We start from the raw sequence: 24827 nt of genomic DNA, 5'->3' as shown, positions 1-24827 counted from the left end.
ATCCATAGCTGCATTGTCCCTGTCCAATCCTTCCTTAGTCTAGTTAACACATGCAAATCCTTCACTATGACACATGTTCCGGTCGCAAACCCCCACACGTGCCCACTTCCCCACTATCTCGATTTTAGCGAGTCCGAGCGCATCCCTGAGTAAACTTAAAAAAACAGAGCGACGGCCAATGAGTTAGCTTCAGCCAATCTAGACTATCCTTATCTTTCCGCCCCTAGAACCATTGACCGCAGTGAATGAGGAAAAACGGGACAAGCGACAGAGAGACGATGCAGTCCGGCGTCCCACCATTACGGCACTTGCGTAGCTTCGTTGGAGGCAAGTCTAACTGTTCACGGCTGGCGGCTGCTCAGAGATTCACAGGCCATCCGGGCGGATCGGCAAGCAGCCCTTTCCTCCTCCCCGCGACCGAACTTGCTATCTGCCGCTCATCCGCCTCTGATTGGCTCCCGCGACGGCGAGCAACGGCATCTCTAATAACGTAGAGCACAATACGTCATCCTTTCTTGTCTCTCGACCTGGAATGTAGGGTTATGATTTGCCAAGGCTGAAGTAACCTATGACGACCGTCACGCGCTTCTACTCGTCGAATCGGACTGTTAAACCACCAATAAGATCCCGATCCGCACCCCCGATACTATATAACCACAAATTCCCGTCTCGCAACGTCTCTTTTGCAAAATAGCGTCGTGCATCCATAGAAAAGCAACATTTGAGGTTGGCCTAATTGACCCGCTCCTTTAGCCCTTAACACCTGGTCTTTTGAGTGTAATTCAAGACACAAGATATTTTTTCACATCTTTGTCTTTCGGATCAGCCCTTTTGCGAACTCTTTATAACTTCTTGTTGATTCGTCTCGAACAACTTTCTCTGAACCCGATTTTCTCTCGGTGTAATTTCGTGAACGAACATTTCCCCCTGCATTAACAGTCAGTTTTTCAAAACTCGCTGTTCATTGTCAATTCTACGTAATTGTTGCAAACTCCCGTGTCATTGTGAACGTGTGTTGTGTCAAGTTTTCTAACTACACACCGTAAACAAACTCAACAGTCACCATCACAAATTTTTCTTTAAGGAATCTAATCCTGTCAAACCGTGAACTTTCGTGTTTAACGATTTTATCTTTACTCGAAAACATGCAATACTTCACTTCTCTCCTTGGAGCAGTTTCTATGCTCGCGACCGCTGTTTCGGCCGCCCCCGTGCCTTTCTGGCGCCGTGCTGACTCTGTCGCCGCCGGTGTCGGTGTTAACCAAACCTTCGGTGTCATCAGTTATGCCAACAAGGTCTACGATGTCGACTGGCATGCTTGGTACGTTTCCCCCACCTCTGGTCAAGTCTACATTGGTCCCAGCGGTGATGCCACCACCCCTGGTGTCTTCTACATTGACGAGGACACCTACTTGCGCAACAGTGGTGCCTTTGCCTACTCTGGCGACAACAAGGAGGTTGCCTTCACCAACCACACCAACTACTGGATCAAGCAACACAACGACGGTTCCAACCGTGTTGACACCACCCAGAAGAAGCCCGTTGACCAATACACTGCCAACAAGGCTCACGGTAAGTACAACTCCTACGGTTACACTCTCCAACGCGCCAAGAAGAACTTCATCTATTGTGGTAACAAGGTCTACACCGGTGCTGGACGGAGTAGCGATTGTGAGGACTTCGAGGCCGTTGCCTTGAACCTCTCCACCTGGACTCCCACTTACCGTAACACTACCGTTAACGGTGTTCGTCAACTTGTCCCCACTATCGAGTCTATCAGCGATCTGTCTGCTGATGTTCCTGCCAAGTCTGAGCGTCTTGCTCCCCAAGCTATTCGTCAATTCAACTACCAGGACACCACCAGCAAGTCTGACCGTGCTGGCCGTACCTACGTCTCCAACGCCAACGGTGCCAACCGTACCACCATCTACACCTACAACCTTCCTTTCGGTGACTCTTCTTTCTACTACACTAGCTGCTCCTTCGAGATCCGTTTGACTCAAGAGCTCTTCCCTCTTGAGGTCAGCCCCTCTAATGGTACTGCTCAATTTGTCATCTACAACATGACTGGCAACCCCACCGACGGTACTACTTCTCGTAACACTCCTACTCGTTTGGACGAGGTTACTCGTTTCAACTGCTCCATGGCTGGTTGCCATTACAGCATGAATGTTGCTTGCCCTCGTGCCGGTCATGCTCACTCTTATGAAATTGTTGCTGCCTCCAAGGACACTACTTTGGCTTTCACCCAAACAAGTTCTCCTATCGTTGGTATGAGCATGTTTGTCTACTCTGACGCCATCTATGATTAGATGCGTCAACGGAAAAGGGCGTTTTAATGTGACGACAAAGCATATCGCTGCTGCACGTATTCTGCTTGCGCCGATGCGCAAGTGGCTGCGTGATGCGAGTGTGTGCTTATGTGGGACATCAGGTTGGTGTCTCATCATTATTATTCATCGCGAACAAGTAGTGCTTGGAGTCCTCGTTTTGCTGCGAAGTCGATGATATGGCTCTTTTTGCTGTATTCTTTTTTTCGTCACTTTCTTCACTTTTTGTTCGTGTCACACGTTTTGCTAGCCCCTTGTTGCCTTTCATTTGATTATACTTTTCGCATAAGCATACAGCTAATGCTAATTTTCAGCTTAGTTGGAGGTCGACGATGAGTGTACATTGAATCCTCCACATTCATTATTAAGCTACGTGGCATTTGACTGTCTCGTACTACTTTTATTTAGACTCTCTGTTCGTTTAATACTTTCCCTCCAAGGAATAGTTGTGTAGGATGGGTGGGATGTGGGGTTGCAGAGTGATGTTCATATGAGGTGGTAGCAGTTGCGAATGGTTTTGTTGTTGACGTCGTGTCTAATTAATGATTTTGAGTCGTGAACTGGCTTCTGAGTTGGTGGGTTTATTACTGCCAGAAACGAGAACTCTCTTCTCGTAGTGAGGCGCGCATTGCTATCAGCCTCCTCGTGTCACGACGATTGCGGTACTGGTTGCTTGTTGGGCCAAACATGACTCATCTAACCTTGTCAACAAGGTTTTTCGTAGCGAAAACTCTATTTATGTAATGCGACGGCTATTGAAAAGATGGAATGTAATGTTATATATGAGAAGAACCGTACAGTTTGGAGACAGTATTTTGTTCGTTAAGATGTCTTAGACAGAAGGGGAAGCTTGAAATTCAAGAACGTTGGTGTTTCGTTGAATTCGGCTGTAACATGCAAATGAGAATACGCGCCGCTTATTTTAAATACACGATACATCGAATGCTCAGTAATTCGCTAGAAAAATGTATTTTCGGCTACACAATGGGTTACCCAACAGCGTTAAAACGAATGATTCGTTTGACGCAATAATTGCAACCTCAGTAACCTTACCAAAAGCCACAGAAGCAGTGTCGTGTGACATCGCAAGGACCTGTGGGGTTTAAAGAAACGGCTTTCATTGCATAAATATGAACCTTTTAAAGACTAAACGACAATTTTTAATGTCCCTTATTTTTGTCAAGACGTGAAGAGCGTGAAGAGCGGTTTCACTAGTTGAACGGACGACAAGTAATTAAATAATCCATTCTTTAGTAGCTAAGGTTAAATAAGCATAGTTTTATTACTACATGAGTTTAAAAGGATGAATTTTAAACTCGTTTTCGCGGCACTTGGAAAAAAAAGGGTCATTAAAATATACAGAGCATGTTCTTACAAGTTACTACTATTTCTCACTGCACTATGACGAATACTCTTCGAAGTGAGCTCTAAATTAACATAATATTTTATTAAAATTTGCTTATTAATTACAAACTCCTTAACATTTTTTATTGAACTAATTCAACCGACTTGATTTAGTCTTGGTTACTCTATACTAGTAGATTTTTATGTTGTATCTCCTCGACAACATGAAACAAAATGGTGCTTATAGTGAACGAACAACTCGAAGACCCTAAAATACTGTGTCTTAAACAAATCGCTAATCGCATCTATTAGCTGAATTAGTGTTCGAGTTTAACCAATTTCTTTTAGAGGTTGCAGTAACCCGTATTATATGTTCCGTTATGCTCACCATTATTACCATGATTTGGAATATATATGTTTTAGTCGTACTTGTGATCAGCGCACAATTAAACAGCTTAATATTACAATCTAAGAGCCAGAATCCTCAAATGATAATTAAAGAATCATACTAGCATACGTATCAGCATAAGAGTATTGATACCACAAGTAGTGAGGGGCATCATGCTAGTGTCTATACACACTGGGTAATTACTCAACGAATTACTCTAAACACTTAAGGCATGAATTCAAATAGGCCGCTGTTTTTGATCATAACGGAACAGTAAAATACCGATTCCGGCCAGCATATGCGAGTTTAGCCGCTAAATTTAGTAATCCGAAAATCGGAAAAAGAGCTAAATAGATCGATTATAAAAGAAACAGGATTATCAAAGCACTATAGTAGGGATTGTGTAACATATTAAAATTAGGATTACGTTTATTTAATCGTTTTAATCAATAGAACTTTCTTCCTTTAATATTATTCTCGGAACTTATTCAAAGATGACAGGTTATTGTGATACGAATCATTATTCGTTAAATGCTACTACGTAAATACGGTCTCTACAATGAAGCCGAACCCCGTCCGTGGCTTAGGGAACACTCCTACGGAATATAAAAGCTCTAACAGTACCGGGGCTTGAATTAAAGAATTATCCTCGACAATACAGGATTTAAAATGAGCGTAAATAAAATATAATGTCGTTCAATTTACCCGTTTTGTGTTCATTTTCAGAAGAGTTCTTTTGCTAAGTGATACATCTTCTCATGAGACATTCATTTAAAACATCAATTTTGGCACATATGTATACTGCTAATAAGAACGAAATTGTTTTACTAAGCTAAACGCGCCGCGAAGTAATAAATAGCTGGGTAATATCTATTTTACGCACGCTTAGTGTTATTTTGTCTACCACAAAGGGGCCCTCGTCTATTTGTCATGATTTACCGGTCTCTTTATGGTATGCGATTTCAAAGTCCATGAATGAATTTGCATTCCTCAGAGCATTTTGTTTTAATCTTATGATCATTATGAGTTTTTAAGCATTATCCCTTTTATAATTGTTAAAATGAACTTCTGAACAATAATTAATGTCTTCGGCTATTAATATAAATCGCAGTACTGGAATAGTTGTTCGGATTTCAGAATTTTCTGTTACGGGACGGGAGCTAAATACTCGATGTATTGAGTCGCATTTTAGCTATTGTTTCAATTGTGAGGATCTGCACGCCTTTATTGCATTTGTGATAAAGTTGACAATTTCGTTGCTTTTTACTACAATTAGTCGGTGCTAAGTACTTGGCTCCAACTGAAAATGTTAGTTTACACAAATCCAGATCCTGTATCTGTCTACGTATCTTTTGATGTTGAAGGGCGAGTTCATGAAGAGTATGCTACTAATGCAGCGCACCTCGATCTACCTGCATATTCACGGGAGGAGGTATATGATAATGCATACTTTTCTTATAATGCTTATTCTATGATTCGAGAGTTGCAATTACAAAATGGCCTTCTTTTAAAAAATGCCATCGTAATATACCGGGGAAATAAGAAACCACGTTTCTATGCAGAACTTAGTAACCGTAAATTCTGTTTTTTTGAAAAGGGTCTAGATATTTATAAACTATATCTCTATGACTTTGAAACTGGATTGCCTTCAGTACAAGACCCACGTTTTTTGCTTCGTATTGTTAATGAGAAATACCAAAGATTTGAAAATGAAGTGAAGGTCGCCTTCAGTTATAATTTCTATTACTTTCGCAATGCGAAAGATGTGTCCCCACAGCAAGGCATATCCAAACTTCAAGCTTCCACCTATGGTATGGCGGGCTATGAATTGGCACGCGTTTCCGACTTCAAGGATCAATGGACTACCGTCACGAAAAAGTGTGTTAACATGTTTGCGTATAGCTGCATACAACATGAAATCGCTGGCCTTGAGTATACTCTCATCCCATTAGAATCAATGGAAATGGCTGATGAAGCCATGAAGGCCAAGTTTATTATAACAAACTATGGAAGGAGAGCCGGTTTATATGCAAACTTTATGGCTAAACCACTGAGCGGTTTACCAGGTTGCTCCGGGTTTGTCCGAGTCAATCTCTCTCAGAATCCTAAGAGTGTGCCTGTTCCCGCACTAGCGAAGAAACATCATAACTTGTATGAAGAGTCAGCAATGCTTCAGGCACCAGCCGAGCAGTTCTTGGCCGGAGTACTGCTGGCCGCCAGGGATCTTGTGCTGATATTTGCACCGACGGTCAATTCCTACAAAAGACTGTGGGAGCAGTCTTCACATTTGACAAGTATTTCATGGGGTCTGACAAGCGAGAATGCTATTCGTATAGTTGCTCCGCCATTGTGCGAGTTGCGCGACACACATCTTGAAATAAGAATCCCAGGTGCAGATGCTCAACCTCACCTTGTGTTAGCGGCAATTCTCGCAGCTGGATATTATGGCATTGAAACCAATGCCGAAATCCCATTCCCACCGATTGGTCCATTCTCTGCTCCACAGAAGCTCGATGCCGCTGTCGAACGGTTGACTCAAATGCCAAAGTCACTTGGCGAAGCCATTGAAGTATTTCGCGCGCCCAATAGCATGGCACGGAAATTGCTTGGTGATGGTTTTGTTAATTACTACTCTGAAAACCGGCTCGCCGAGCTTAATGAATGGAACAAGACCGTTGGTAGTTGGGAACAATTACGCTATATGGAGGTTCAATACTACTAGCAATCGTTCCTTTTCCCTGCTAACACTTGCTCGTGCTCACTTATACTATTACTATTACCATTCCCACTACTATGACTACTACTCCTATTATTCTCTTATTCTCTTATTATTATTACTCTTGCCCTTACTAGTTGCTCTTTTATTTTATTTTTTGCTAATTCATGAATACTACGAGATTTACTATAAGCTGGAGTTTTACTATTCCATATTTGGCGCGGGAACTGAAACTACACATTCGGCGAAATGACTACGAATTCAATATCCTAAGGGATTTCTAGTTAACAATATCCCTAAAACCCAGTGATACTGACAACTCGGTTACATTACCCTAAATGCGTATTTTAGCGGTATGTTGCGACTCGCTGCCGAACGTTATATCGCAGAAAGCAAAATTCGCAGTTGACCAGTTCGGCACGGCTCGCGCTGTTTATAGCAGGGAACTCCGAGAAGATCATTGTTAAATACACTCGTTTTTGTGAACTTAAACTCAAGAAACTCATACTCACAAAATGGTCCTGCTTCCATCCCCACAAAGTCGCTATACGAGAGATGTGTTCGACAAGTCAGAGATGGATCCTCGTCTCGGAATTGTCCGTCGCATTAACCTGCGCAGCGTCGTTCACAGCAATATTCCCCCGGTAGAAGAACAATTTCGTCCTTCAATTGTCCCTATAAAGACTTTTGCAGAAAAAATACAGGCGACAAAACCGGCAAAGAAGAAAGCCTTGAGCAGCCGGAAACGGAACCGTCTTTTAAACGATCAATTTATAAAGAATAATGCGTTTGACGAGATTACACTGGAGGATGAACTTTGTTTTGCTTTTTTGCAATTAAACTCGACTCAGTTTCATCGACTCGATTCCGATGTGTATTTACATGATTCACAGCATTCATTTCAACAATTCACAATGAACTCGAGCAAGCACAAGCCGCACGTGCATCCTCCAGAGCCGTTCCTTCATAAAATTCGGTTAGAAATTAAACGGTGTCATTTGATGGGGCTTGTTCGAATCTTCGATCGCTTCGTCTGCGAAATTCTTCAGACACACTTCAGTGAAAGCTCCTCGGAGAATATTCAAATCCACTCCGACAATTTTGAAGTGCTTGCTTGTCCTCTGCAAAAGGTGGATGCCAAATTTTCTGGGAACAACGGTACATGCTGCGCGGTCCGTCTCCAATGTGTTTCAAAAAACGCTGAAGCATTAGGCCGATACTGGATACGTAACGTATTTTATTATTACGGTTACAAGGCTATGTCGGTTGATGCTCCTTCCCTCTCGAAACGCATTCTGGTCGTTTTCGGCAAACCCTTCGCCAAACGGCCGACGCAATCATTTACAAGCTGCTTGCTGAAAGGCTCACACGATGAATTGATGGACCATCATCACGGCCATGTTCATCCACACAATCTGCTCGAGCCAGCAAGCGGTGATAGACTCGAAAAATAAGAAAATCAAACAAAACGCATCATAATCAACTATCCTTGCCATACATTATTTATCACCTTTATTAAACAGACGGGACAAGTGCCACTGTAAACTTATAGACGAAAAAACATTCATTAAATTAGTCATTAATGCGCATCAACAACAGCGTGTACATGATTACAAAAAAAAAAAGGCGATTACTTTCCAAAAAGGTCGGCACTCTCCTCAAGACGAGCCTTACTGACTTCGTCTTCTGGCGTACGGGATCCACTCGAAGACTGGGACTGTTTGTCTGCACTGGCATTTGATGCAGCCTTCAAGTTGCTTGAGGACTTTCGTTCCAAACCAGCAGGAGAGGCAACACATACAGCGTTTAAGTTGGCACCAAAAACGGAAGTTGCGTTGTCAGCACTAGAGCGGACGCCTAATGGGTTCTTGGAGAAACTAAGACGAATTCCACCCTTGACACTGTTGCTCAAACAAACGCCTTGAAGCTCGAATAAGGCGGCAGTTGCGTACTTGACATCCTCAAACTCGACAAAACACATAGGACTAATTCCTTTCGTGCGGAAGCATAATCTGCGATAACCTCTCTGTCTAGAGAACAGTTCTCTCAGTTCGTCTTCCTTTGTGTTGGCGGCCAAGTTGCCAACGTAGAGCGTGTTGCAGGGCGGATTCTGGTCAGCAGGATTCGTGTTTACCATGGGCATTACGACAGGCTTCTTGGGTGAAGAAGAGTGACGGGATGCAGGCTCGAAACTGGGCACGTTTGCATTTTGTGCGGCAATGCTCGAGTAATCAGCAGAATGCGTTCGAACGTGGGTATTGCTGCGAAGCGAAGGAGAAGTTGATGATTGCTTAGATGTCGCGACCTTGTCCTGCGTATCGCTAGTAGCAGATACGGAGGTGCGGGGAGGGCTGTAAGATGTGGTCGTCGTCGTTTCTGAAGCGGAGGAAAGGTGCATAGGGACAGGAAATGCTGAGGTTGGTGACTGCATCTTCGTCGCCAAATTAGTATGCTGTGCAGTGACAAACGGAGATAATTTCTGAACGGAGAACGTTTGGTTAAGCTTGAAGGAGTCCCAACTGGACTCAGAGTCGCTTGTTCTTTGATTATCATCAGGAGAACCCATAGGCATCTTTCCCCAAACGCCTCTGTCGATGGGCAGCAAAGATGATCCCGTCAAGCCTCCGGAGGAGGCATAAGGAAACACAGATGGGTTCTCAGACAAACTGACAGGATTACGGACCTCGTTTGGAACATTCTCAAAACGTTGAAGACCTGTTGCAGTGTTGAGGAGATGTGGTGCTGCGATTCCATCTTTCTCTCTTGATGGGAACTGTTTCGCAAAGCTTGGCCTTCGACTAGCATCGCTTGGTTCAGGCGGTTGACCGGGGGCACCAACGTTGTCGCAGCGAACAGGCGTTGTGTCCGACTGGACAATGGTGAACGAATACACCGGTGACTTTAGTAGCTGCTGCTTAGCTGCTGCCGCTAAAGAAGGTGTGGTGAACGTTGCAATAGCCACTGGTTCTCCGTGTTCTCGCACCAGTTGTGCCTTCTTGAAACCCGGACAGAACGTGAAAATGCCGAAGAGTTCTCGTTCATCAAAATCCTTAGGGAAATGATGAAACATTTGCAGAGAGCAAGAAAAGGCGTCGTCCTCTAAATCTTCATCCAATCCTTGCGGCAGGTGAAAGTTGTTGCGGAACAGTCCGCCATCAATAGGCTTGCTGACCGGTGCATTAGATGTCACGGTAGAGGAATCGATGCCGCCCATCAATGGAGGTTTCGTCGAAGACTTTCTTCGAAGAAAGTTGAGATTGGATGGATTTGAGAAGGCATTTGACGCCGGGTTATCCAAACCAATAGACAAAGGCTCATTGAGCTTGCTTTTCCAAATAGCTTCCAAAGTTGATGGCGAAGTTTTGAATGAAGCACCGTTGTCAAATGGTTGCTGAGGAATCATTTGGGAAAATTGCATATTCATAATTGACTTGCTTGAAATGACAAGAGAAAATGTTGGGGCAATTAAAAGATCTTACCCGAAAGAAAGGGTACAATAGGGAAACTGTCAGTAGAGACGAAGAAGAAGAACAAATCAAATTGTGCCGGAAAAGATATGAATCACTAAACGAGTGATGAACTTCTCTAAACAGAATGATTTGTAATAACTGGTGAATGAAACGTTTTAACAGAGAACACTTAAAGATTCAAAAACTGAAGCTTTTAGTTGTGTTCTGGTAAGATGTTTTCGTTGAGTTTGAAGACAAAAGGTAAATAACTTTATAGATCACTTGGTAAACAAATAAACAATACCAAAGTTGTCGAGGAAAATAGTTTTCTGAAAAGGCACAGGCTTCCTTAAGTGGAACTTTAAGGGCAGAGAAGAATGATTCAGGCGAAAGAAGGACAAATGTTGTGTTTTTTTCTGAACACAAATTTCGAAATAAAAAAACACCGGTCCTGGTTATATACAGAAGAGCACGGTATGCAATAGCGCTCTTTTTTATGTTTTTGAAGAAGGAACGGGAGTTACAATTCTCAATTAGAGAATAATTCACAGCAAAGGCGAGGATAAAAGAGATTCAATTTCTCCACACAAGGATAGACCGCGGCTTTGTATAAAGGTCCCGACTTAATGGAAAGACCTATGACTGTAAAGATTGCTTTGAGAGAGGTCCAGCTCTTAAATAGAATTGTTAATGAAATTGGCTCAAGCGGGTAATCCAATCAATGTTACGCACGAATGTACGCACAGAAACAACTGATTATGCTACTTTGTAAGAATTGCTTAATGATACCCAACAAAAGCCGAGTAGGTATAAAACGACGTGTTAATTGAGTGTTCGTGCCGGCACGATATTAATGTTTATCCAAAAAAACTTGCAACTCTACGGAAGACCGCAGCAAGTTGGTATAGTACGAGAGAGAAAAATATTGTCTTGTAAAATAAACAGTAGCATCAAGTGGCGAATAAACTGAATATTGCAATCAAGTGGCCATTTTCAACATTTGAGAGGTCGGTGATTTGAGGAAGCAAACGAGATTGAATCCAACAGTGCACAAATTATGCATAAAGTATATTGAGTTGCAATGTTCCTTTCGTAATAGTTCCCATTCGCATACTATCGATTTTCAACTTTCGTTAGTTTTAATAAGACCGGTGTTATTAAATGAGAATCCAAAAGCGCACAACGAAACAGAATGAAAGAGTTATCATTATTAATAATTTGTATATCGAGACAGTAGGTGTTCTGTTTTTTTTTATTTTTTATTTTTTTCAATTTTTTTTTCTAAAATGTGATACTTGATAAATTACAGAATTCATATTTATCAACGTTTGTTTAATTAAACCCTGTGTTATTAATTCTTATATTATTTAATCTTTTTTATATTATGTTAGAATGAAAGGTTGCCATCCTTTTAATTTTTTTTTATTTTTATTTTTATTTTTTACTCTCCCCTGGTTGCCTACTACATGCGGTGGATGTGTACTCACTAGAACAGAAAAACAACATTATTCCGAACACATAATTTACTTTAGCTGTGCTGCTAAGGTTATAAACGCTGTTTCTTCCATACAGCTTGTAACATTCCTGTAGCCATTGCACTTTACGGGTCTCTTTCATCCTTTTTGAGTCTACGCGTTTACACATTTTAGGCGTATTCATTTTCTAATAAAACCCTGATACCAGATTAATATTTAGATTTAATTGCAGGATGGAAAGAAATGAAGCTACCCCTCCAGTGATTCCTGGAAAGAAAAACGAGTTTTCTGAAGATATTCGGGCAATCACAAATGAAGCTCCCAACAATGAACAAACAACATCCTACGGAGCAGTGGAAGGCACTCCTCATGAAGAACCAAAAGGCTTAAAATCAAAACTGATGAATAATCAGTTTTTTGTTACAAAAGGCAAAGCTTTTGCGTTCGCTAAAAGCAAACGGTTTTGGGTCGCATTCATGCTAGGTCAAATCCTTTCTCTAATGATTACCGCTACAAATACATTTACTACACTTATCGCAGAAGATGCTAATATTCCGGCTTTCCAAACCTTACTCAACTACTGTTTGCTTACAATAATTTACACGCCTTACTCCATTTATCGCATGGGTTTCAAAGAGTACTTCCGCATGGTTCGTTGCCACGGATGGAAATTCTTAATTATGGGATTCGTCGATGTTCAGGGTAATTACTTTGTTGTTCTCGCATATCAATATACAAACATGCTGAGTGCCAGTTTGCTTGACTCGTGGGCTACTGTTGCCGTCGTCATCCTCTCCTTCATTTTTCTCAAAGTCCGCTACCACTGGACACAAATTTCAGGCATTGTCATTTGTCTTGGCGGTCTCGCATTACTCGTTGTAAGTGACTTGAAAACAAACAAGAATTACGAGGCTTCAAACCCCGCCTTGGGTGATGGTTTCATGATTTTGGGTGCTACGTTCTACGGTATTTCAAACGTTTTGGAAGAATTCTTTGTGACTAAACAACCGCTGTACGTTGTTGTTGGACAACTTAGTTTCTGGGCTTCTTTGATTAATTTGGCACAAGCCTTCATCTTTAACCGCAATCAAATGCTTCACATTAACTGGACACCAAAGATGGGCGGGTACCTCACAGGCTTTACACTCGCTATGTTCATCTTGTACACATTAGTTCCCATTATGTTCCGCATTTCGTCAGCTACTTTTTACAACATCTCCATTCTCACCTCTGACTTTTGGAGTTTGATTGTCGGTTTGCGTGTATTTCATTACTATGTTTACTGGTTATATCCAATTGCATTTGTTTGTGTCTTATTTGGATTGTGTGTGTACCACATTTTTGTCGATGCCACTAAAGATGCCAAAAAGCCCTGGCTTCGCGAAGGCGAAGGAGTAGACGGGGTTGGAATGTACCGGGGTTCAATTTCTGAAGCCTCTGCATCCCTGCCAGACGACTCGCTAAGTAAGGTGACTTCAGCTACGGTGGGTGAGCGTACATTAAACGAGACTGAAATTGCAGAATTGCAAGTGGAGAGAAAGCCTTAACGAACTTTACCTCTATCGATTTGACTCAAATCCCCTTGACACCCCTTTCGTTTCGCTAAAGGCTAAGCTTTTTGTCCTTGTAACATTTTTATTTAAGTTATTTTGCTAAGCAGTGCTTTAGCTTTTTTTTTTCTCCTTTGGTTTTCGGTTCCGTCAATTGCACTTCCTTTTTGTTTTCTAGCAAATCTTGTTCACTCTTTCCTGACATATATCTCTCTCTCCTTGTGTCTTGTGGATAACTCCTATTTCCTTGTAATAATGCCTTGTGTATCTTTTTCGTTGAACATACATACCAAGTTGATAAATAGCTAGACTAATCAATATTCAAAGAGTGAACAACAACGTAACCTCCTTTCCATTCATATTCTCTCCTATAATTACTAACCGTACGTTTTATTCGTACTACATTTCGGTAGTGTATCATCATTCACTTTTCATTTTGACGAAAACAAAGAAAATGGCCTGTTAATACACCACTCTTCAAATTAAGCAATAAGACCCTCGTTAGACTCCTTGAAACCCAACGAACAACCTAATCAAGTCTATTTCTCTTTGCCGAGTAATTCTCTCCAAAGAACCGTTGCCTACCCGAAACCCCTGCCTCCCGCGATAGCTACGAAAGAGATCGGGACAGCGAAAATAAGTAATACGCTTTGTGTATCCGAACAAAGCCCGTCGTCATGCTCCGCACAACTACGATGATTAGATTCGCTCCCGTGAATTGCGGACGGCTGCTCGTTACGCGGTTTCTTTCAACCCCGCGAGAAATTGTTCGTTACAATTTGCTCAAAAAACTTGGTCATTCAGCTTGGGTTCAGCGAAGAACAATGGCTTCTACTGTTACTAAAAACTCACAAGGACCTACTGTACGTGTTCTGTTCCAGCTTGGAGCCGCTACTTCCGGCTAGTGTGAATTAGAGCTAACCTAATAGGCCATTGTAATGATGAATATGGGAGGACCAGGCTCACTAGACGAGGTGCGTTGAGTGGTGACAAACACTAATTTGTGATTCATTTCATTGCATTTTGAGCAATTCCTAACAGCTGGGTAGGTTGAGCCTTTTCTTACTCGCTTGTTCACAGATGGTGATATTATTCCGTTAGGTCCATTCCAGCAAAAATTAGGAAGATTCATTGCTAGAAGGCGTACACCAAAAGTGCGCAAAAATTACGAGATGATCGGGGGGCGTAGTCCTATTCTGCCATGGACTGAAATTCAAGGCAAGGAAATGTGCAAGATTCTCGATACTCTTTCACCGCAAACAGCACCCCATTTGCCTTTCCCAATGTTTAGATATGCGAACCCGTTAACGGAGGATGTGTTGGACCGAATGAAAGCATCCGGTGTTCGTCGAGCTGTTGCTTTTACACAGTATCCACAGTACTCCTGTACGACGACCGGTAGCTCACTCAACGAACTTCGAGTACAGCTTACAAAGAAAAATATGACCAACGACTTCACGTGGTCGATCATTGATCGTTGGCCCACACAACCCGGCTTAATCAAAGGTTTCGCCGAAAGCATTCAAGCCATCTTAGACACGTACCCAAAAAATGAACAAGACGACACGATCATTGTATTCAGTGCACATTCGCTTCCCATGACTCAGATCAACAAGGGTGATTCGTACATCAACGAAGTGGCTGCCACGTCTTACGCCGTTATGCAACAACTTGGTTTCAGAAACAAATACATCAATGCCTGGCAATCTCAGGTCGGTCCCACTCGCTGGATGGCACCGCAGACGATGGATGTGTTGACTTGGTTGGCCAAGAAGGGCCACAAGAACGCCATCCTCGTTCCCATCGCCTTTACGTCCGACCATATCGAAACCTTGCATGAGTTAGAGGAGTACATAGCCGAAGCAAAGGCATTGGGAATGACGGGCGTCCGTCGGATGCCGGGTCTGAATGACAATGCCTCCTTCATTAAAGGTATGGCTGACTTAGTGGCCGGCCATTTGCAGAAAAACGAACGGTTCTCCACCCAGTTTCTAATGTGTTGTCCGGGTTGTAACAAAGAATCGTGCAAGCTGCGTAAGGAGTTTTACAACAAGCTCGTAAAGCAGAGAACTTGCGAACCTTTAATTTCTGAAACACAAAACGCATCTGGCATTTGTGTTTAATTGTTCTCAATCACATGACAAGCCGAACATGTTTTCGTAGTACATACACGTAACGCTGGGAACGACTTATATTTCTTCTTTCGTTTTCGTCTTTCCTCCTCTTCTCCTACTCCTACTCTTTACTCTTGCACCTTTTCCTCCTCACTATGCTCTGTCTTCTTCTTTAGACACAAACGACCCAGCAGGTACTGTAGATACTAGTAACTATCATGCTTTAAACTCCAGAGAACAAAATCTGTCTGCACCTACGGCAAAATGCCATATACACAGCGAACACATACGCGCACTCAATTCTCTTTTTTTTGTGTTTGTTTACGTGTCGCGTTTTTCATTATATCCACATGGTAACCCTAATGGGACGTCCAGTACCACCAAGACACGCGTAGTTGTCCTCTCCACACAACTGTTGCATCCATTTCCAATGTCCGTGGACGAAGAATTATCAGACGTTGAGAAGATCGTTGAACGTCTGGATGGTCTAAACTTCGGAACCACGCCGAAAGATGCCTATGACACGGTTTTAAAGCTTATTGAGGAGGAAAAGTACAAAGAAGCACTTTACAGCATCAACAAGCGTTTTGGACCACAGGATGCGTTGTATGAGCGTGCGTATTGTTGTTATCAACTAGGAAAAGATTTCTCTTTCATTGAAGATCAAGATTTTCTCGATCATTTACGCGCTCAAAAGGTTTGTATAAATACTGGACGCGTTTGCGAGTTTAACTTCTGCGTTGGAGTCTTATGTGTATTCTAACAGTGTTCTTAGTCTTATAAGGAGTCTGATTTTACGAAAACTCTTCAGATTTATGATGATATGATTCGTCGGTTACCAAGCCAAGTTTCTGATATTGCTGTGAACATGCTGGCTGCTGCTTCACAAGTTGATTGCTGGAAGCTCCCGTTTGAGACAAACGAAGAGGATCACGATTTTATGTACAATGTAGCTACTCGATACTTAAACCTTCGTCAATGGGATAACGCTATCGAGCTTTTGCAAGCAAACATCGACCGCTTAAAGGAATTGGGTCAAGACAACAAAGCAAGTATATATCCTTTCCTTCTTCAGCTTATGTATGCCTTTTTGCAGAAGGGTGAAACCGAAAAAGCTCTTCAGACTGCTAAAGAGATCGAAGATGAAAGCGTTTTAAGTACTGTTGAAAAAGTCTTGTTTGCAAACAATTTGATCAGTATTGACATTGGAAACCCTTACCTTTCCTACAAGAATATGCACAAAAATTCGGTTACCAAGTGTTTCTCCTCCTTGCTTGCGAGCCAGAGTGTGCAGCTTACAAGAAACCTAGCCTTGCTGGACATGGCTGTAAACAAGCATCGTGCTGTGCGCTCTACCTCAAAAAAGAATATCGCCGACAGTGCTTTTTTCGAAACGTTATTGCACAAGTTTAGTCTTCGTTACACGGATCCAAAAAAGATCATCGACACCCTCATACGGTCGTCCATGCAGCATCCTACGGATATTGGTCTTACTCTTATACTTGTGCAACACTACATTTCTTTTGAAAATTATAAGCGAGCATATGCTGTGTTACGACGCCTGTTCTCCGCACTTGAAGCTGCTAATTCTCTCGATAAGCGTTACGCCCCGGGTCTCGTCGGACTTGGTGATGCGTTGGAAGCACGCATTCACCGAAACAATCCCCACTACACGCATTTGCATGCTGCCGCTCGCTACTGGGCTTCTCAACCCAATTGCGAAGCCAAGTTACTTTTATGTCCTCGTGAGCTTTTGGTCTGTGTAGACGAGAAGGCTTCACCTGAAGTCATTCAACAGGGTTTGCTTACTCTGAATGATCTCATTGCTTGGCGGGGACCAGCAAGTGAGCTGGTAGCATGTCAATTGGCTGCTCAGAGCCACTTGCGGATGTCAGTAGCTCCATCCTTACAGCAGCACTTGCTTCCCATAAAAGACCTCCTTTCTGGTACGGATATCGATGCCATTGAAAACAAGGGTGTTCCTGTTGCAGGCATTAAGCGTGCTGCTGTGAATGTTGTTGCGTCAACCAATACAGAAGCCAAGAAGATTCGCAAGCGCAAAAAGCCCGTTCCCAAAAACTTCAAGCCCAACGCTAAGCCAGATCCGGAAAGATGGATTCCTAAGAAGGACCGGCGTAACGTAAAGCTGAAGACCAAAAGTCGAAACACGCAAGGAAGTGTTGCCTACTAAATGATCATTCTCTGAACAGTCAAAAAAATCGTGGTTCCGTCGTTGAAGAGCTGAGGGTACTGAGAAGTTCTCCTTTTAAATTGCACTCTTCATATTCTCCGTTCCACGTTGTTTCACTTTACAAGATACTTGAACATCTTTGAGCTCTGCATAACTTTTTACTTAACACACACCCTCCTACGTCCCTTTTCCCAACATTTCCCCCATTCTTGTCCAAAGTTAACCCAAAAAAAAACATGTTTCCCTATAGCACAAGTACTCAACGCACTCTTGGTCCTTTTTTGTTCTGTTCTTAAAACAGCGTGTCCTCGTCACGAAGATACTCGCCCACATCGGCCTGGTGGAAAGCGACAATGGCGGTAGGCTCTAAACGTCTCAATTCCACTGTAGAACGAGCTGTGACACCGAATCCCAAGGGAGTGTCATTCATCGAGTAAATGACTACACCTTGATGTTGAGGAGTATCATCGGTAATACGACCAACGTGTGCTTTGACAATGTTGTTTCCGTAGAGGAAAGGCATTTCACCGTTGGGCTTAACCCAAATTTTGTAACGAGCGTACTGGGCGATGTAGTCCAACGACGTGATGTGAAGACGGAACTTGCCGGTCTTCGTAAACTTTCCAAAGCAGACACCCAACGACATCAAGCTCTGACGAGCAACGGTGGTCGCGAGTTTCATAATTTTTTCACTGAAACGAATTTGTCAGTCACGAACTTCTTCTAACCAAGCTGGAGCAATCCACGTACCTGACATAATACACACGGTCTTTCTGTAACCGGAAGCAATGAGGATCATCGGGACGGTCAATTAAGTGGGTGATATTTTTTCCGATACTGTTAACAGAAGGTTAGTCGCAAGAAAACTCGGCATTCTAAAAATCTAGTCTCCACGTACTACTGGGCGAGCTTCTCAAAGAAGGTCTTGGTTTCCTCGTGAGTCAAAGGACGCATTTTTTTGAGTACGAAAAGGACTGGAAGGACGGCGGTGGATGAACAAACACTGTGCAGAGATGGTGGTGGTAGGGTGGGGGATGTGGGGAGTGGGGGCGAGTCAGGTAGCAGAAAGTGAGAGCTGGGCGTGTATCCATTGTGCTTGCTAGTCGTAGATTGTGTAGTAGAGAGACCACTGAATTTTCATTTACTGAGCTGCAGCGCGACTATCGCATCCCGTCTTAAAATATATACCGTGTGATATGCACGAACACGTTAACCTGGATAACGCACGGCTCTAAGCCGCTTTAAAACACTCCACCAAAAGTGACCACCAAACTGTCCACACAAGACACACAAATTCTTATGCTGAAATCCAGCAATGGACTGTGAGAAGATCCGAGACTTGTTGCTATCGAATTCACCTATTTGTGTTTTTTTGACGGATGCAATTAAACGCTTGAATGGAGGAAAAGACGTAGTCAAAGACATGGTCCAGTGTGTTCAATGTGATGAACAACAAACAGGCGGGTATACGCCTGACGAAGGCATCACACTATGTGCAAATCATTTGTTCAACAAAAAGATGGCAGAAAATACATTGGCACATGAAATGATTCATATGCACGACGACAAGCAGTTTCAAATTGATTGGCTTAATCTGGAGCATCATGCATGTGCAGAAATTCGAGCCAGCAGTTTAAGCGGTGAGTGCCGTTGGACCAAAGAGTGGGCCGGGGGGAATATTAAAACGTTCAGTAAACACCACCAGGCGTGTGTGAAAAGAAGAGCAACGCAATCTGTGCTGGCGAATCCAAAGTGTACAAGCAAAGAAGAGGCCGAACGTGTGGTAAACAAAGTGTTCGAAGCGTGTTTCCGAGACACACGGCCATTCGAAAAGAGTAAGTGGGAAAACGATGAGCAGGGAGAACACGGACCGGGTTGTCTGCTAACATGTTTCATATAGTTTATTAAGATGTAGTCGGGAAGAAAGGAATAAAAAACAAAACGGTTAGGAAAGAAAGGGGAAGGAAATTGAGAGACAATGAAGAAGTTGAATACTCACGGAGGCATAGGCATACCAATGAGTGTTTGAAGAGATAGGAGAAAGTACAGGGGAGTTTCAAGGACAGGTAAATAAAGGAAGGAATGAAAAGGAAAGCGGGTATGCATGTAAGTGCGCCAGCGTACTGGACAGCGTGTAATGAACAATCGACTGCATAAGCAGTAGCCGTTATTCACTGTACATTGCTTCACTGGGGATCAACACCCGGTCGGTCCCAGTTGTTTTTATGTTTAAGAATCCAAGGATGACGCATGACTTGGTCCAGGGACAAACGTTTCTCGGGACTGTGTTGTAAGAGCCGAGAGATTAAGTCTTTTGCCTCGGCTGAGATGAAGCTTGGGAACTTCAAATCTACCTTGGCTATACGTCTGTATGTTGCACTGTGGCCAGATATGTCTTCAAAGGGAGGTGCGCCTACGAGAAACTCGTATGTAAGCACACCCAACGACCACAAGTCAACCTTCGCACCATGCTCCTTTCCTTCAACCATTTCGGGTGGCAGGTAGTCCAGCGTTCCACACAAAGTCGTTCTGCGATTCGAAGGTGCATGAACACTCCAACCGAAATCGGAAAGCTTGATCTCGCCGTCAATGCCCAACAAGATGTTTTCGGGTTTGATGTCTCGATGAATAACGTGTTTCTTGTGCAAGTAGGCTAACGCCTGAGCCATTTGGAAAATATACTTTGCCGACAACTCCTCCGAAAAGCGTTGTTGGCGACGGAGATGCTTGTACAACTCTCCACGGCCGGCAAATTCAAGAATTAAGAAGATTCTCTTCTCGTCATGAAAGTGACCAAACAGACGAAGAATATTTTTGTGTCGCAAGTTCGATTGAATTTCAATTTCGCGCCGTACTTGACGTTCCACCTTTGAGTGCACCAATTCTTCCTTGTGAAGTGTTTTCAAGGCGACCACATAGCCTGTTTTCTTCTCCTTGGCCAAGTAGACGCGACCAAACTTTCCTTTTCCCAAAGGTTTGCCAATTTCGAACATTCCTAAATGAAAATTCCGCAACGGTTTACTGCTGTTGTTGTTTCCGTCGGATGAAAGCGAGTAGTGTCTTTCTTGGCGTTCTCTCAAAGCGTCTGCACTGGTCGACGAATTGTTGTTTGCGTGCATTTGGTTGGAAACAGCAAGACGCAGTAATTGCTGTCTGCCAGACGCAACTGTGCTCCCATTATTTACCGAGAGCCGGTTCAACGAGTCAACGAGCTTTGATTCTGACATTCCTATGTGCCGAGCAGCAAAATCTGACCGAGCTCGATGTTGGTTCCAGGAGAGTTTAACGAGACAACTAAGGTTTGTTTACTTTCATTGTTTCCATGACAACGATGAAAGTAAACAAACAAACAAAACACTACCGGAAGAGTAAAAAAAAAAAAAACAAAGGACAAAGTGCAAGTAAAATAAATCCTTAAAAATACTGTCAAGTTTGGTTTTTTGGAGCCGTACGAACGTTAGTAATTCTATTAGTTTTTTTGTTTTTTTGCATCATCGACATTAATACTTGTCTCTAATAAAACAAAAACGACCTTCTTATATTCTCCCTGTGCTCATGAATATAAATGCCAATAACTTCAAGGAACAATTTCCTCTACTGCAAAAATGTCTTGACGAAGCCGACTATGTGGCATTTGATTGTGAGTTTTCAGGACTAGACAGGACGAAGGGAGAGTCCAGAGACGGTTCTGCAGCAGATGCTGGTGATGAAATTATGAACCGGTTGTGTTCGAGTGCACAAACATTTTCAGTCATACAACTTGGATTGTGCTGTATTCGGCTATTGCCCAACAAACTTCAGGCAGAATGTATCCCTTTCACCATAGACATCTCTCCGGCACTTCCAGATTGTCTGCGTTGTACACGCCGTTGCCAATACGATGCACAGACAATCGACTTTTTACTCAACCATGGTTTCGATTTCACAAACCATTTGGCTAATGGAGTCAGATATGTGACGGAGATGGAGGAAACGTTCATTCGGAGCCAGGTGGATGCGATGAACAAAGCTATTGGACAACCCATGACACTTGACGAAACGGCTTCTCAAGCTGTTCGAGTTGCCCGTAAAAACATTCAAGCTTGGCTTGCCCAAAAGACACCTGTCTCAAGTTTTTGCAACGTTGACGCACCGAACCGATACATCCAAAAAGCCGTTCATCAACTTGTGGAAACCGAGTTCCCTCAGTTGCACACTATCTCTAAGCGTACATTCATACAAGTACGTAAACAAGAGCACTCGGCCTCTGCTACCGAAAATGCCGTCTCAGGCAACCCAGCTCAGCAAAGAATTGCGCGTAAAAAAGAAAGGATTCTCACTTGTTTGGAAGAGCATATCGGTTGTCGAAAAGTGTGGGACCATCTCATGAAGTTGAAAGTTCCGTTCGTGTTTCACAATGGATTTGCTGACTTGATGTATTTGGTATGCACATTCTGTGCAGCACCATCTCTGCAATCAGTGCAAAGTGAAAGACCCCCAATCATTCCCCCAAAACAGTTACTATCTTCTGTTCGACAACACTTTACCCGTGTCTACGACACTGCCTTGCTTTACACACGGTCTCCTCTGTTGTCGGATTTCGTCGCAGGCGGTCCTGCAGACCTGCAGACTCTTGCTGCTCTTGTTCACACATCCAGCATGTCTCTTCACACTGGCGACAGCAGCAGTTCCGGAGAGGATAAACAGTCCTCTGACTCACAACTGCCTTTGGATGCAGGCCCTTGGAGTCAAGCCATGAACCGCAGATCCTCCCATGAAGCCGGTAAAGATGCATACGACACTGCTCTTTTGTTCTTGCACTATTTGCTTCGAACACCTCACACAGACGAGCGGCGATTTTACAACAGTCTGTCTCTTAGCCGACATCTGGAACTAAAACTCGATGCTCCAGAAGACAACAGCAAGCAAGAAGAAAACATCGATGACAATTAGATTCGCCTTCGTACCTCACCCCTCTCTTCCCAATCCACAGCTTAACCCCCATCCATCTCACAGATATAAACAACAATTTATTTCAATGATCAAATGCAGTATGCAGGTAATGACATCGTATTCATAAACAATGCAAAGCTCCCTTTTATTCACAAAACGAAAGCGATTGCGCAAACATGCTCGTTACTCTAGTTCTTGACGAGAGTACCGACACCACCCCAGCTGCAGGCATCGTTACCATGGTCACTGGTGTAGGCATCCAAAGCGAAGGAGAGTTGTTGAACACCACTGCAAGCACTGTACTTACCATAAGTACCTTGCTCAGGGTTAGAAGAGATGCTAGAGCAGGCGTCGCTGTCGTAGTAGCAAAGCTCACTAAGAGTGTCAGAGATAGTCTCACCGTCAGGAGAACCCTTGGCAGTGCAGTGGGTAAGCTTCTTAACGGCGTTGCTGCAGACAGTAGCGTTGGGAGTGACAGGGAAGGCCTTGGAGGTAACCTCCCAGTTAGAAGCCACGGCAGGGCAAGCAGGAGCAGTACCAGAAGGCTTGTAAGAAGACTTCTTGACAGTGGTAGGCTTAATGGCAGCCCATTGCTTCTTCAAGTTCTTGTAGTCATCAGTGAGGACAACTTCACCAGAGCTAGTAGTGTTGATGAGACCGTAGCCGTTAGTCTCTTGAGTGTACTCGTAGACAATACCACCACTCCAGACATCAGTCATGTTGGAGCCATAGAGGGCAGCGACCTCAGTGAACAAACGGGGTCTCACAAGGTTGCAGCCAAACTCAGAGAAGAACAAGGGAACAGTGTAGTTCTTGAGCTCCTCAGTACGGTCCTTGTAACCAGAAGTGACATAGTCAGACTTACCGCACCACTCGTAGATGTTATAACCCAAGAAGTCAGCCTCCGAGTCGGTGTCGTTGGCACTCTTGGTAGCATTGCAAGCCAAGTAGTTGGCAATCTTGGTGCGAATGTAGGGAATATCGGCACCAGCATAACCAACGGGGATAGAGCGGTTCACATTGGCCTTGATGTAAGACTTGCTGTCGCGGATGGCAGCACGAACATAGGCAATGGAAGCACTGTTGGAGGCGTTGTTGACGACCTCGTTACCGGCAAAGAAACCAGCGGTGTTGTTGTACTTGGCAAAGGCATCAATCACCTTGGTGTAGTTGGCATATTGGTAGATGTTCCAAGTAGGGGAAGAACGATCAATAGCAGTTTTGGGGTTTGCGAGATCAAGGAAAACGTAGATGCTTTGGTTGCTGAAGGCTTGCATACACTTGTCGTGGTTCAAGCTGGCGTTGACAGCATAAACACGGATAGAGTTGGCACCGAGATCAGACAAAATCTTGGCATCACGAGTACAGTTGTCCTTGTTGGCCTCGGCAAGAGGATCAATGACAAAGTTGGTCTTCTCGGCCTCAACATTGGGTTGGTAGGCCACACCCTTCAAGTAAAACTGGGTGTCGTTGACGAAGAACTTACGGCCCTTCACGCTGAGAGGTTGCATGGCAAAAGCGCCAGAGAACATCAGAAGAGACAAGATGAACTTTCCGAAAGACATCATTGTTCCTAGTTTTTTTATCCTGAAAGTTTAAGGAAATGAATGAAAGATAAAACTTGCAAATTCACAAGAATGATATGCAATAGATATGTTTAAAGTGAATCAAGATTCAACGCACAGGCGTATGAAATAGATTCAAAAGAGTAATGTTTCTCCAAGAAGAGCGAACGTTAAAAGATGGACGCAGAGAGGGGATTCACAGGTTAACAGTCAGTCCGACACTCGAAGGAACTTGTCGCGAAGGCTCCGGCTTTTATTCCTACTTCCGGCTTGTCCAGACCCAGAGCCGAAGATTCTGCGAATGTCTCCTCATCCTCAGCCCTAACGCGATTCCCGTCGATTTCCGCACGATAAATGCTTACTTCTGCGGCAACGCTTTTCCCGACACAGGATTACGTCATTCAGATAACCCACGGTATTTCCCCAAAGTTTAATTCACGGCTAAGGTGAAAATCGAGCTGCTGCATGACATCACCATTCGCGGATAAGTTCTCCATGGAGAAACCGAATCGAAACGAATGACTAAGAACGCGTTCATTAGTCAACTCCACACTAGAATCTTTTAGTCTTAAATCGCGACAAAGCTAAAACATGACGCGGTTACATGAATATGCACTTTCTTGGGCATAAAAAGACGCAAAGCGATCGTCAAGTCAACCTTTGTTACCATGCAGTGCCCCATCATGGGACTTTTGTTGTTCTCATAGGATGACGGATGTGTTAATGATGCGACTCCGTGAACAACAGTTCTCGAATGCAGAACGCTCAATGGT

General features: G+C 43.4%; 12 protein-coding genes across 12 annotated transcripts; 8 read left to right on the top strand and 4 right to left on the bottom strand.

Moving 5' to 3' along the window:
* Positions 1-647: 647 nt before the first annotated feature.
* On the top strand, positions 648-2843 carry SJAG_01846 (But2 family protein But2). Its single transcript, XM_002173049.2, has one exon. The coding sequence runs from the start codon at positions 1146-1148 to the stop codon at positions 2310-2312; it is 1167 nt and encodes a 388-aa protein (XP_002173085.1). The 5' UTR covers positions 648-1145; the 3' UTR covers positions 2313-2843.
* Positions 2844-4635: 1792 nt separating this feature from the next.
* Positions 4636-7142, top strand: SJAG_01845 (glutamine synthetase). Its single transcript, XM_002173048.2, has one exon. It carries the CDS (start codon positions 5369-5371, stop codon positions 6782-6784), a length of 1416 nt encoding a protein of 471 aa, XP_002173084.1. The 5' UTR covers positions 4636-5368; the 3' UTR covers positions 6785-7142.
* Positions 7080-10898, top strand: SJAG_01844 (fungal protein). Its single transcript, XM_002173047.2, has one exon. The coding sequence runs from the start codon at positions 7294-7296 to the stop codon at positions 8230-8232; it is 939 nt and encodes a 312-aa protein (XP_002173083.1). The 5' UTR covers positions 7080-7293; the 3' UTR covers positions 8233-10898.
* SJAG_01843 (hypothetical protein) lies at positions 8265-11672 on the bottom strand. Its single transcript, XM_002173046.2, has one exon. It carries the CDS (start codon positions 10200-10202, stop codon positions 8409-8411), a length of 1794 nt encoding a protein of 597 aa, XP_002173082.2. The 5' UTR covers positions 10203-11672; the 3' UTR covers positions 8265-8408.
* Positions 11654-13606, top strand: SJAG_01842 (membrane transporter). The gene has a single exon (XM_002173045.2). The coding sequence runs from the start codon at positions 11936-11938 to the stop codon at positions 13247-13249; it is 1314 nt and encodes a 437-aa protein (XP_002173081.1). The 5' UTR covers positions 11654-11935; the 3' UTR covers positions 13250-13606.
* Positions 13567-15594, top strand: SJAG_01841 (ferrochelatase). The gene is made up of 3 exons (XM_002173044.2): positions 13567-14115; positions 14182-14226; positions 14302-15594. Exons 1-3 carry the CDS (start codon positions 13930-13932, stop codon positions 15373-15375), a joined length of 1305 nt encoding a protein of 434 aa, XP_002173080.2. The 5' UTR covers positions 13567-13929; the 3' UTR covers positions 15376-15594.
* Positions 15595-15727: 133 nt separating this feature from the next.
* On the top strand, positions 15728-18530 carry SJAG_01840 (signal recognition particle subunit Srp72). The gene is made up of 2 exons (XM_002173043.2): positions 15728-16063; positions 16142-18530. The coding sequence occupies exons 1-2, from the start codon at positions 15797-15799 to the stop codon at positions 17555-17557; spliced, it is 1683 nt and encodes a 560-aa protein (XP_002173079.1). The 5' UTR covers positions 15728-15796; the 3' UTR covers positions 17558-18530.
* SJAG_01839 (ribosome biogenesis protein NIP7) lies at positions 17777-18578 on the bottom strand. The gene is made up of 3 exons (XM_002173042.2): positions 18456-18578; positions 18308-18394; positions 17777-18249 (listed from the first exon to the last, which is right to left on the bottom strand). The coding sequence occupies exons 1-3, from the start codon at positions 18509-18511 to the stop codon at positions 17850-17852; spliced, it is 543 nt and encodes a 180-aa protein (XP_002173078.1). The 5' UTR covers positions 18512-18578; the 3' UTR covers positions 17777-17849.
* Positions 18579-18826: 248 nt separating this feature from the next.
* On the top strand, positions 18827-19549 carry SJAG_01838 (inner membrane peptidase Atp23). The gene is made up of 2 exons (XM_002173041.2): positions 18827-19392; positions 19458-19549. The coding sequence occupies exons 1-2, from the start codon at positions 18873-18875 to the stop codon at positions 19463-19465; spliced, it is 528 nt and encodes a 175-aa protein (XP_002173077.2). The 5' UTR covers positions 18827-18872; the 3' UTR covers positions 19466-19549.
* On the bottom strand, positions 18843-20822 carry SJAG_01837 (AUR protein kinase Ark1). The gene has a single exon (XM_002173040.2). It carries the CDS (start codon positions 20782-20784, stop codon positions 19744-19746), a length of 1041 nt encoding a protein of 346 aa, XP_002173076.1. The 5' UTR covers positions 20785-20822; the 3' UTR covers positions 18843-19743.
* A 290-nt stretch (positions 20823-21112) lies between these two features.
* SJAG_01836 (CAF1 family ribonuclease) lies at positions 21113-22416 on the top strand (the record flags this gene model as incomplete). The annotated part of the gene is made up of 2 exons (XM_002173039.1): positions 21113-22319; positions 22388-22416. The coding sequence occupies 2 exons, from the start codon at positions 21113-21115 to the stop codon at positions 22414-22416; spliced, it is 1236 nt and encodes a 411-aa protein (XP_002173075.1).
* Positions 22417-22544: 128 nt separating this feature from the next.
* Positions 22545-24353, bottom strand: SJAG_01835 (1,3-beta-glucanosyltransferase Gas2). The gene has a single exon (XM_002173038.2). It carries the CDS (start codon positions 24055-24057, stop codon positions 22678-22680), a length of 1380 nt encoding a protein of 459 aa, XP_002173074.1. The 5' UTR covers positions 24058-24353; the 3' UTR covers positions 22545-22677.
* Positions 24354-24827: the final 474 nt, after the last annotated feature.

Source organism: Schizosaccharomyces japonicus (assembly GCF_000149845.2).
Source record: "Schizosaccharomyces japonicus yFS275 unplaced genomic scaffold supercont5.3, whole genome shotgun sequence".
Lineage (NCBI taxonomy): Eukaryota > Fungi > Ascomycota > Schizosaccharomycetes > Schizosaccharomycetales > Schizosaccharomycetaceae > Schizosaccharomyces > Schizosaccharomyces japonicus.
Note: the sequence above shows the minus strand (reverse complement) of the source record. Positions and strands in the feature narration are given on the sequence as shown.

What these genes read in the sequence shown, in the direction of transcription:
- SJAG_01845 (XM_002173048.2), top strand. Translation starts at nt 5,369, where the DNA reads ATGTTAGTTTACACAAATCCAGATCCTGTATCTGTCTACGTATCTTTT.
- SJAG_01846 (XM_002173049.2), top strand. Translation starts at nt 1,146, where the DNA reads ATGCAATACTTCACTTCTCTCCTTGGAGCAGTTTCTATGCTCGCGACC.
- SJAG_01841 (XM_002173044.2), top strand. Translation starts at nt 13,930, where the DNA reads ATGCTCCGCACAACTACGATGATTAGATTCGCTCCCGTGAATTGCGGA. An exon ending in AAAACTCACAAGGACCTACT is followed by an intron (nt 14,116 to 14,181) that starts GTACGTGTTCTG and finishes CTAACCTAATAG; the next exon opens with GCCATTGTAATGATGAATAT. An exon ending in GACCAGGCTCACTAGACGAG is followed by an intron (nt 14,227 to 14,301) that starts GTGCGTTGAGTG and finishes ACAGCTGGGTAG; the next exon opens with GTTGAGCCTTTTCTTACTCG.
- SJAG_01844 (XM_002173047.2), top strand. Translation starts at nt 7,294, where the DNA reads ATGGTCCTGCTTCCATCCCCACAAAGTCGCTATACGAGAGATGTGTTC.
- SJAG_01842 (XM_002173045.2), top strand. Translation starts at nt 11,936, where the DNA reads ATGGAAAGAAATGAAGCTACCCCTCCAGTGATTCCTGGAAAGAAAAAC.
- SJAG_01837 (XM_002173040.2), bottom strand. Translation starts at nt 20,784, where the DNA reads ATGTCAGAATCAAAGCTCGTTGACTCGTTGAACCGGCTCTCGGTAAAT.
- SJAG_01840 (XM_002173043.2), top strand. Translation starts at nt 15,797, where the DNA reads ATGTCCGTGGACGAAGAATTATCAGACGTTGAGAAGATCGTTGAACGT. An exon ending in ATCATTTACGCGCTCAAAAG is followed by an intron (nt 16,064 to 16,141) that starts GTTTGTATAAAT and finishes CAGTGTTCTTAG; the next exon opens with TCTTATAAGGAGTCTGATTT.
- SJAG_01839 (XM_002173042.2), bottom strand. Translation starts at nt 18,511, where the DNA reads ATGCGTCCTTTGACTCACGAGGAAACCAAGACCTTCTTTGAGAAGCTC. An exon ending in TTTGAGAAGCTCGCCCAGTA is followed by an intron (nt 18,395 to 18,455) that starts GTACGTGGAGAC and finishes TTCTGTTAACAG; the next exon opens with TATCGGAAAAAATATCACCC. An exon ending in GACCGTGTGTATTATGTCAG is followed by an intron (nt 18,250 to 18,307) that starts GTACGTGGATTG and finishes AATTCGTTTCAG; the next exon opens with TGAAAAAATTATGAAACTCG.
- SJAG_01843 (XM_002173046.2), bottom strand. Translation starts at nt 10,202, where the DNA reads ATGAATATGCAATTTTCCCAAATGATTCCTCAGCAACCATTTGACAAC.
- SJAG_01838 (XM_002173041.2), top strand. Translation starts at nt 18,873, where the DNA reads ATGGACTGTGAGAAGATCCGAGACTTGTTGCTATCGAATTCACCTATT.
- SJAG_01835 (XM_002173038.2), bottom strand. Translation starts at nt 24,057, where the DNA reads ATGATGTCTTTCGGAAAGTTCATCTTGTCTCTTCTGATGTTCTCTGGC.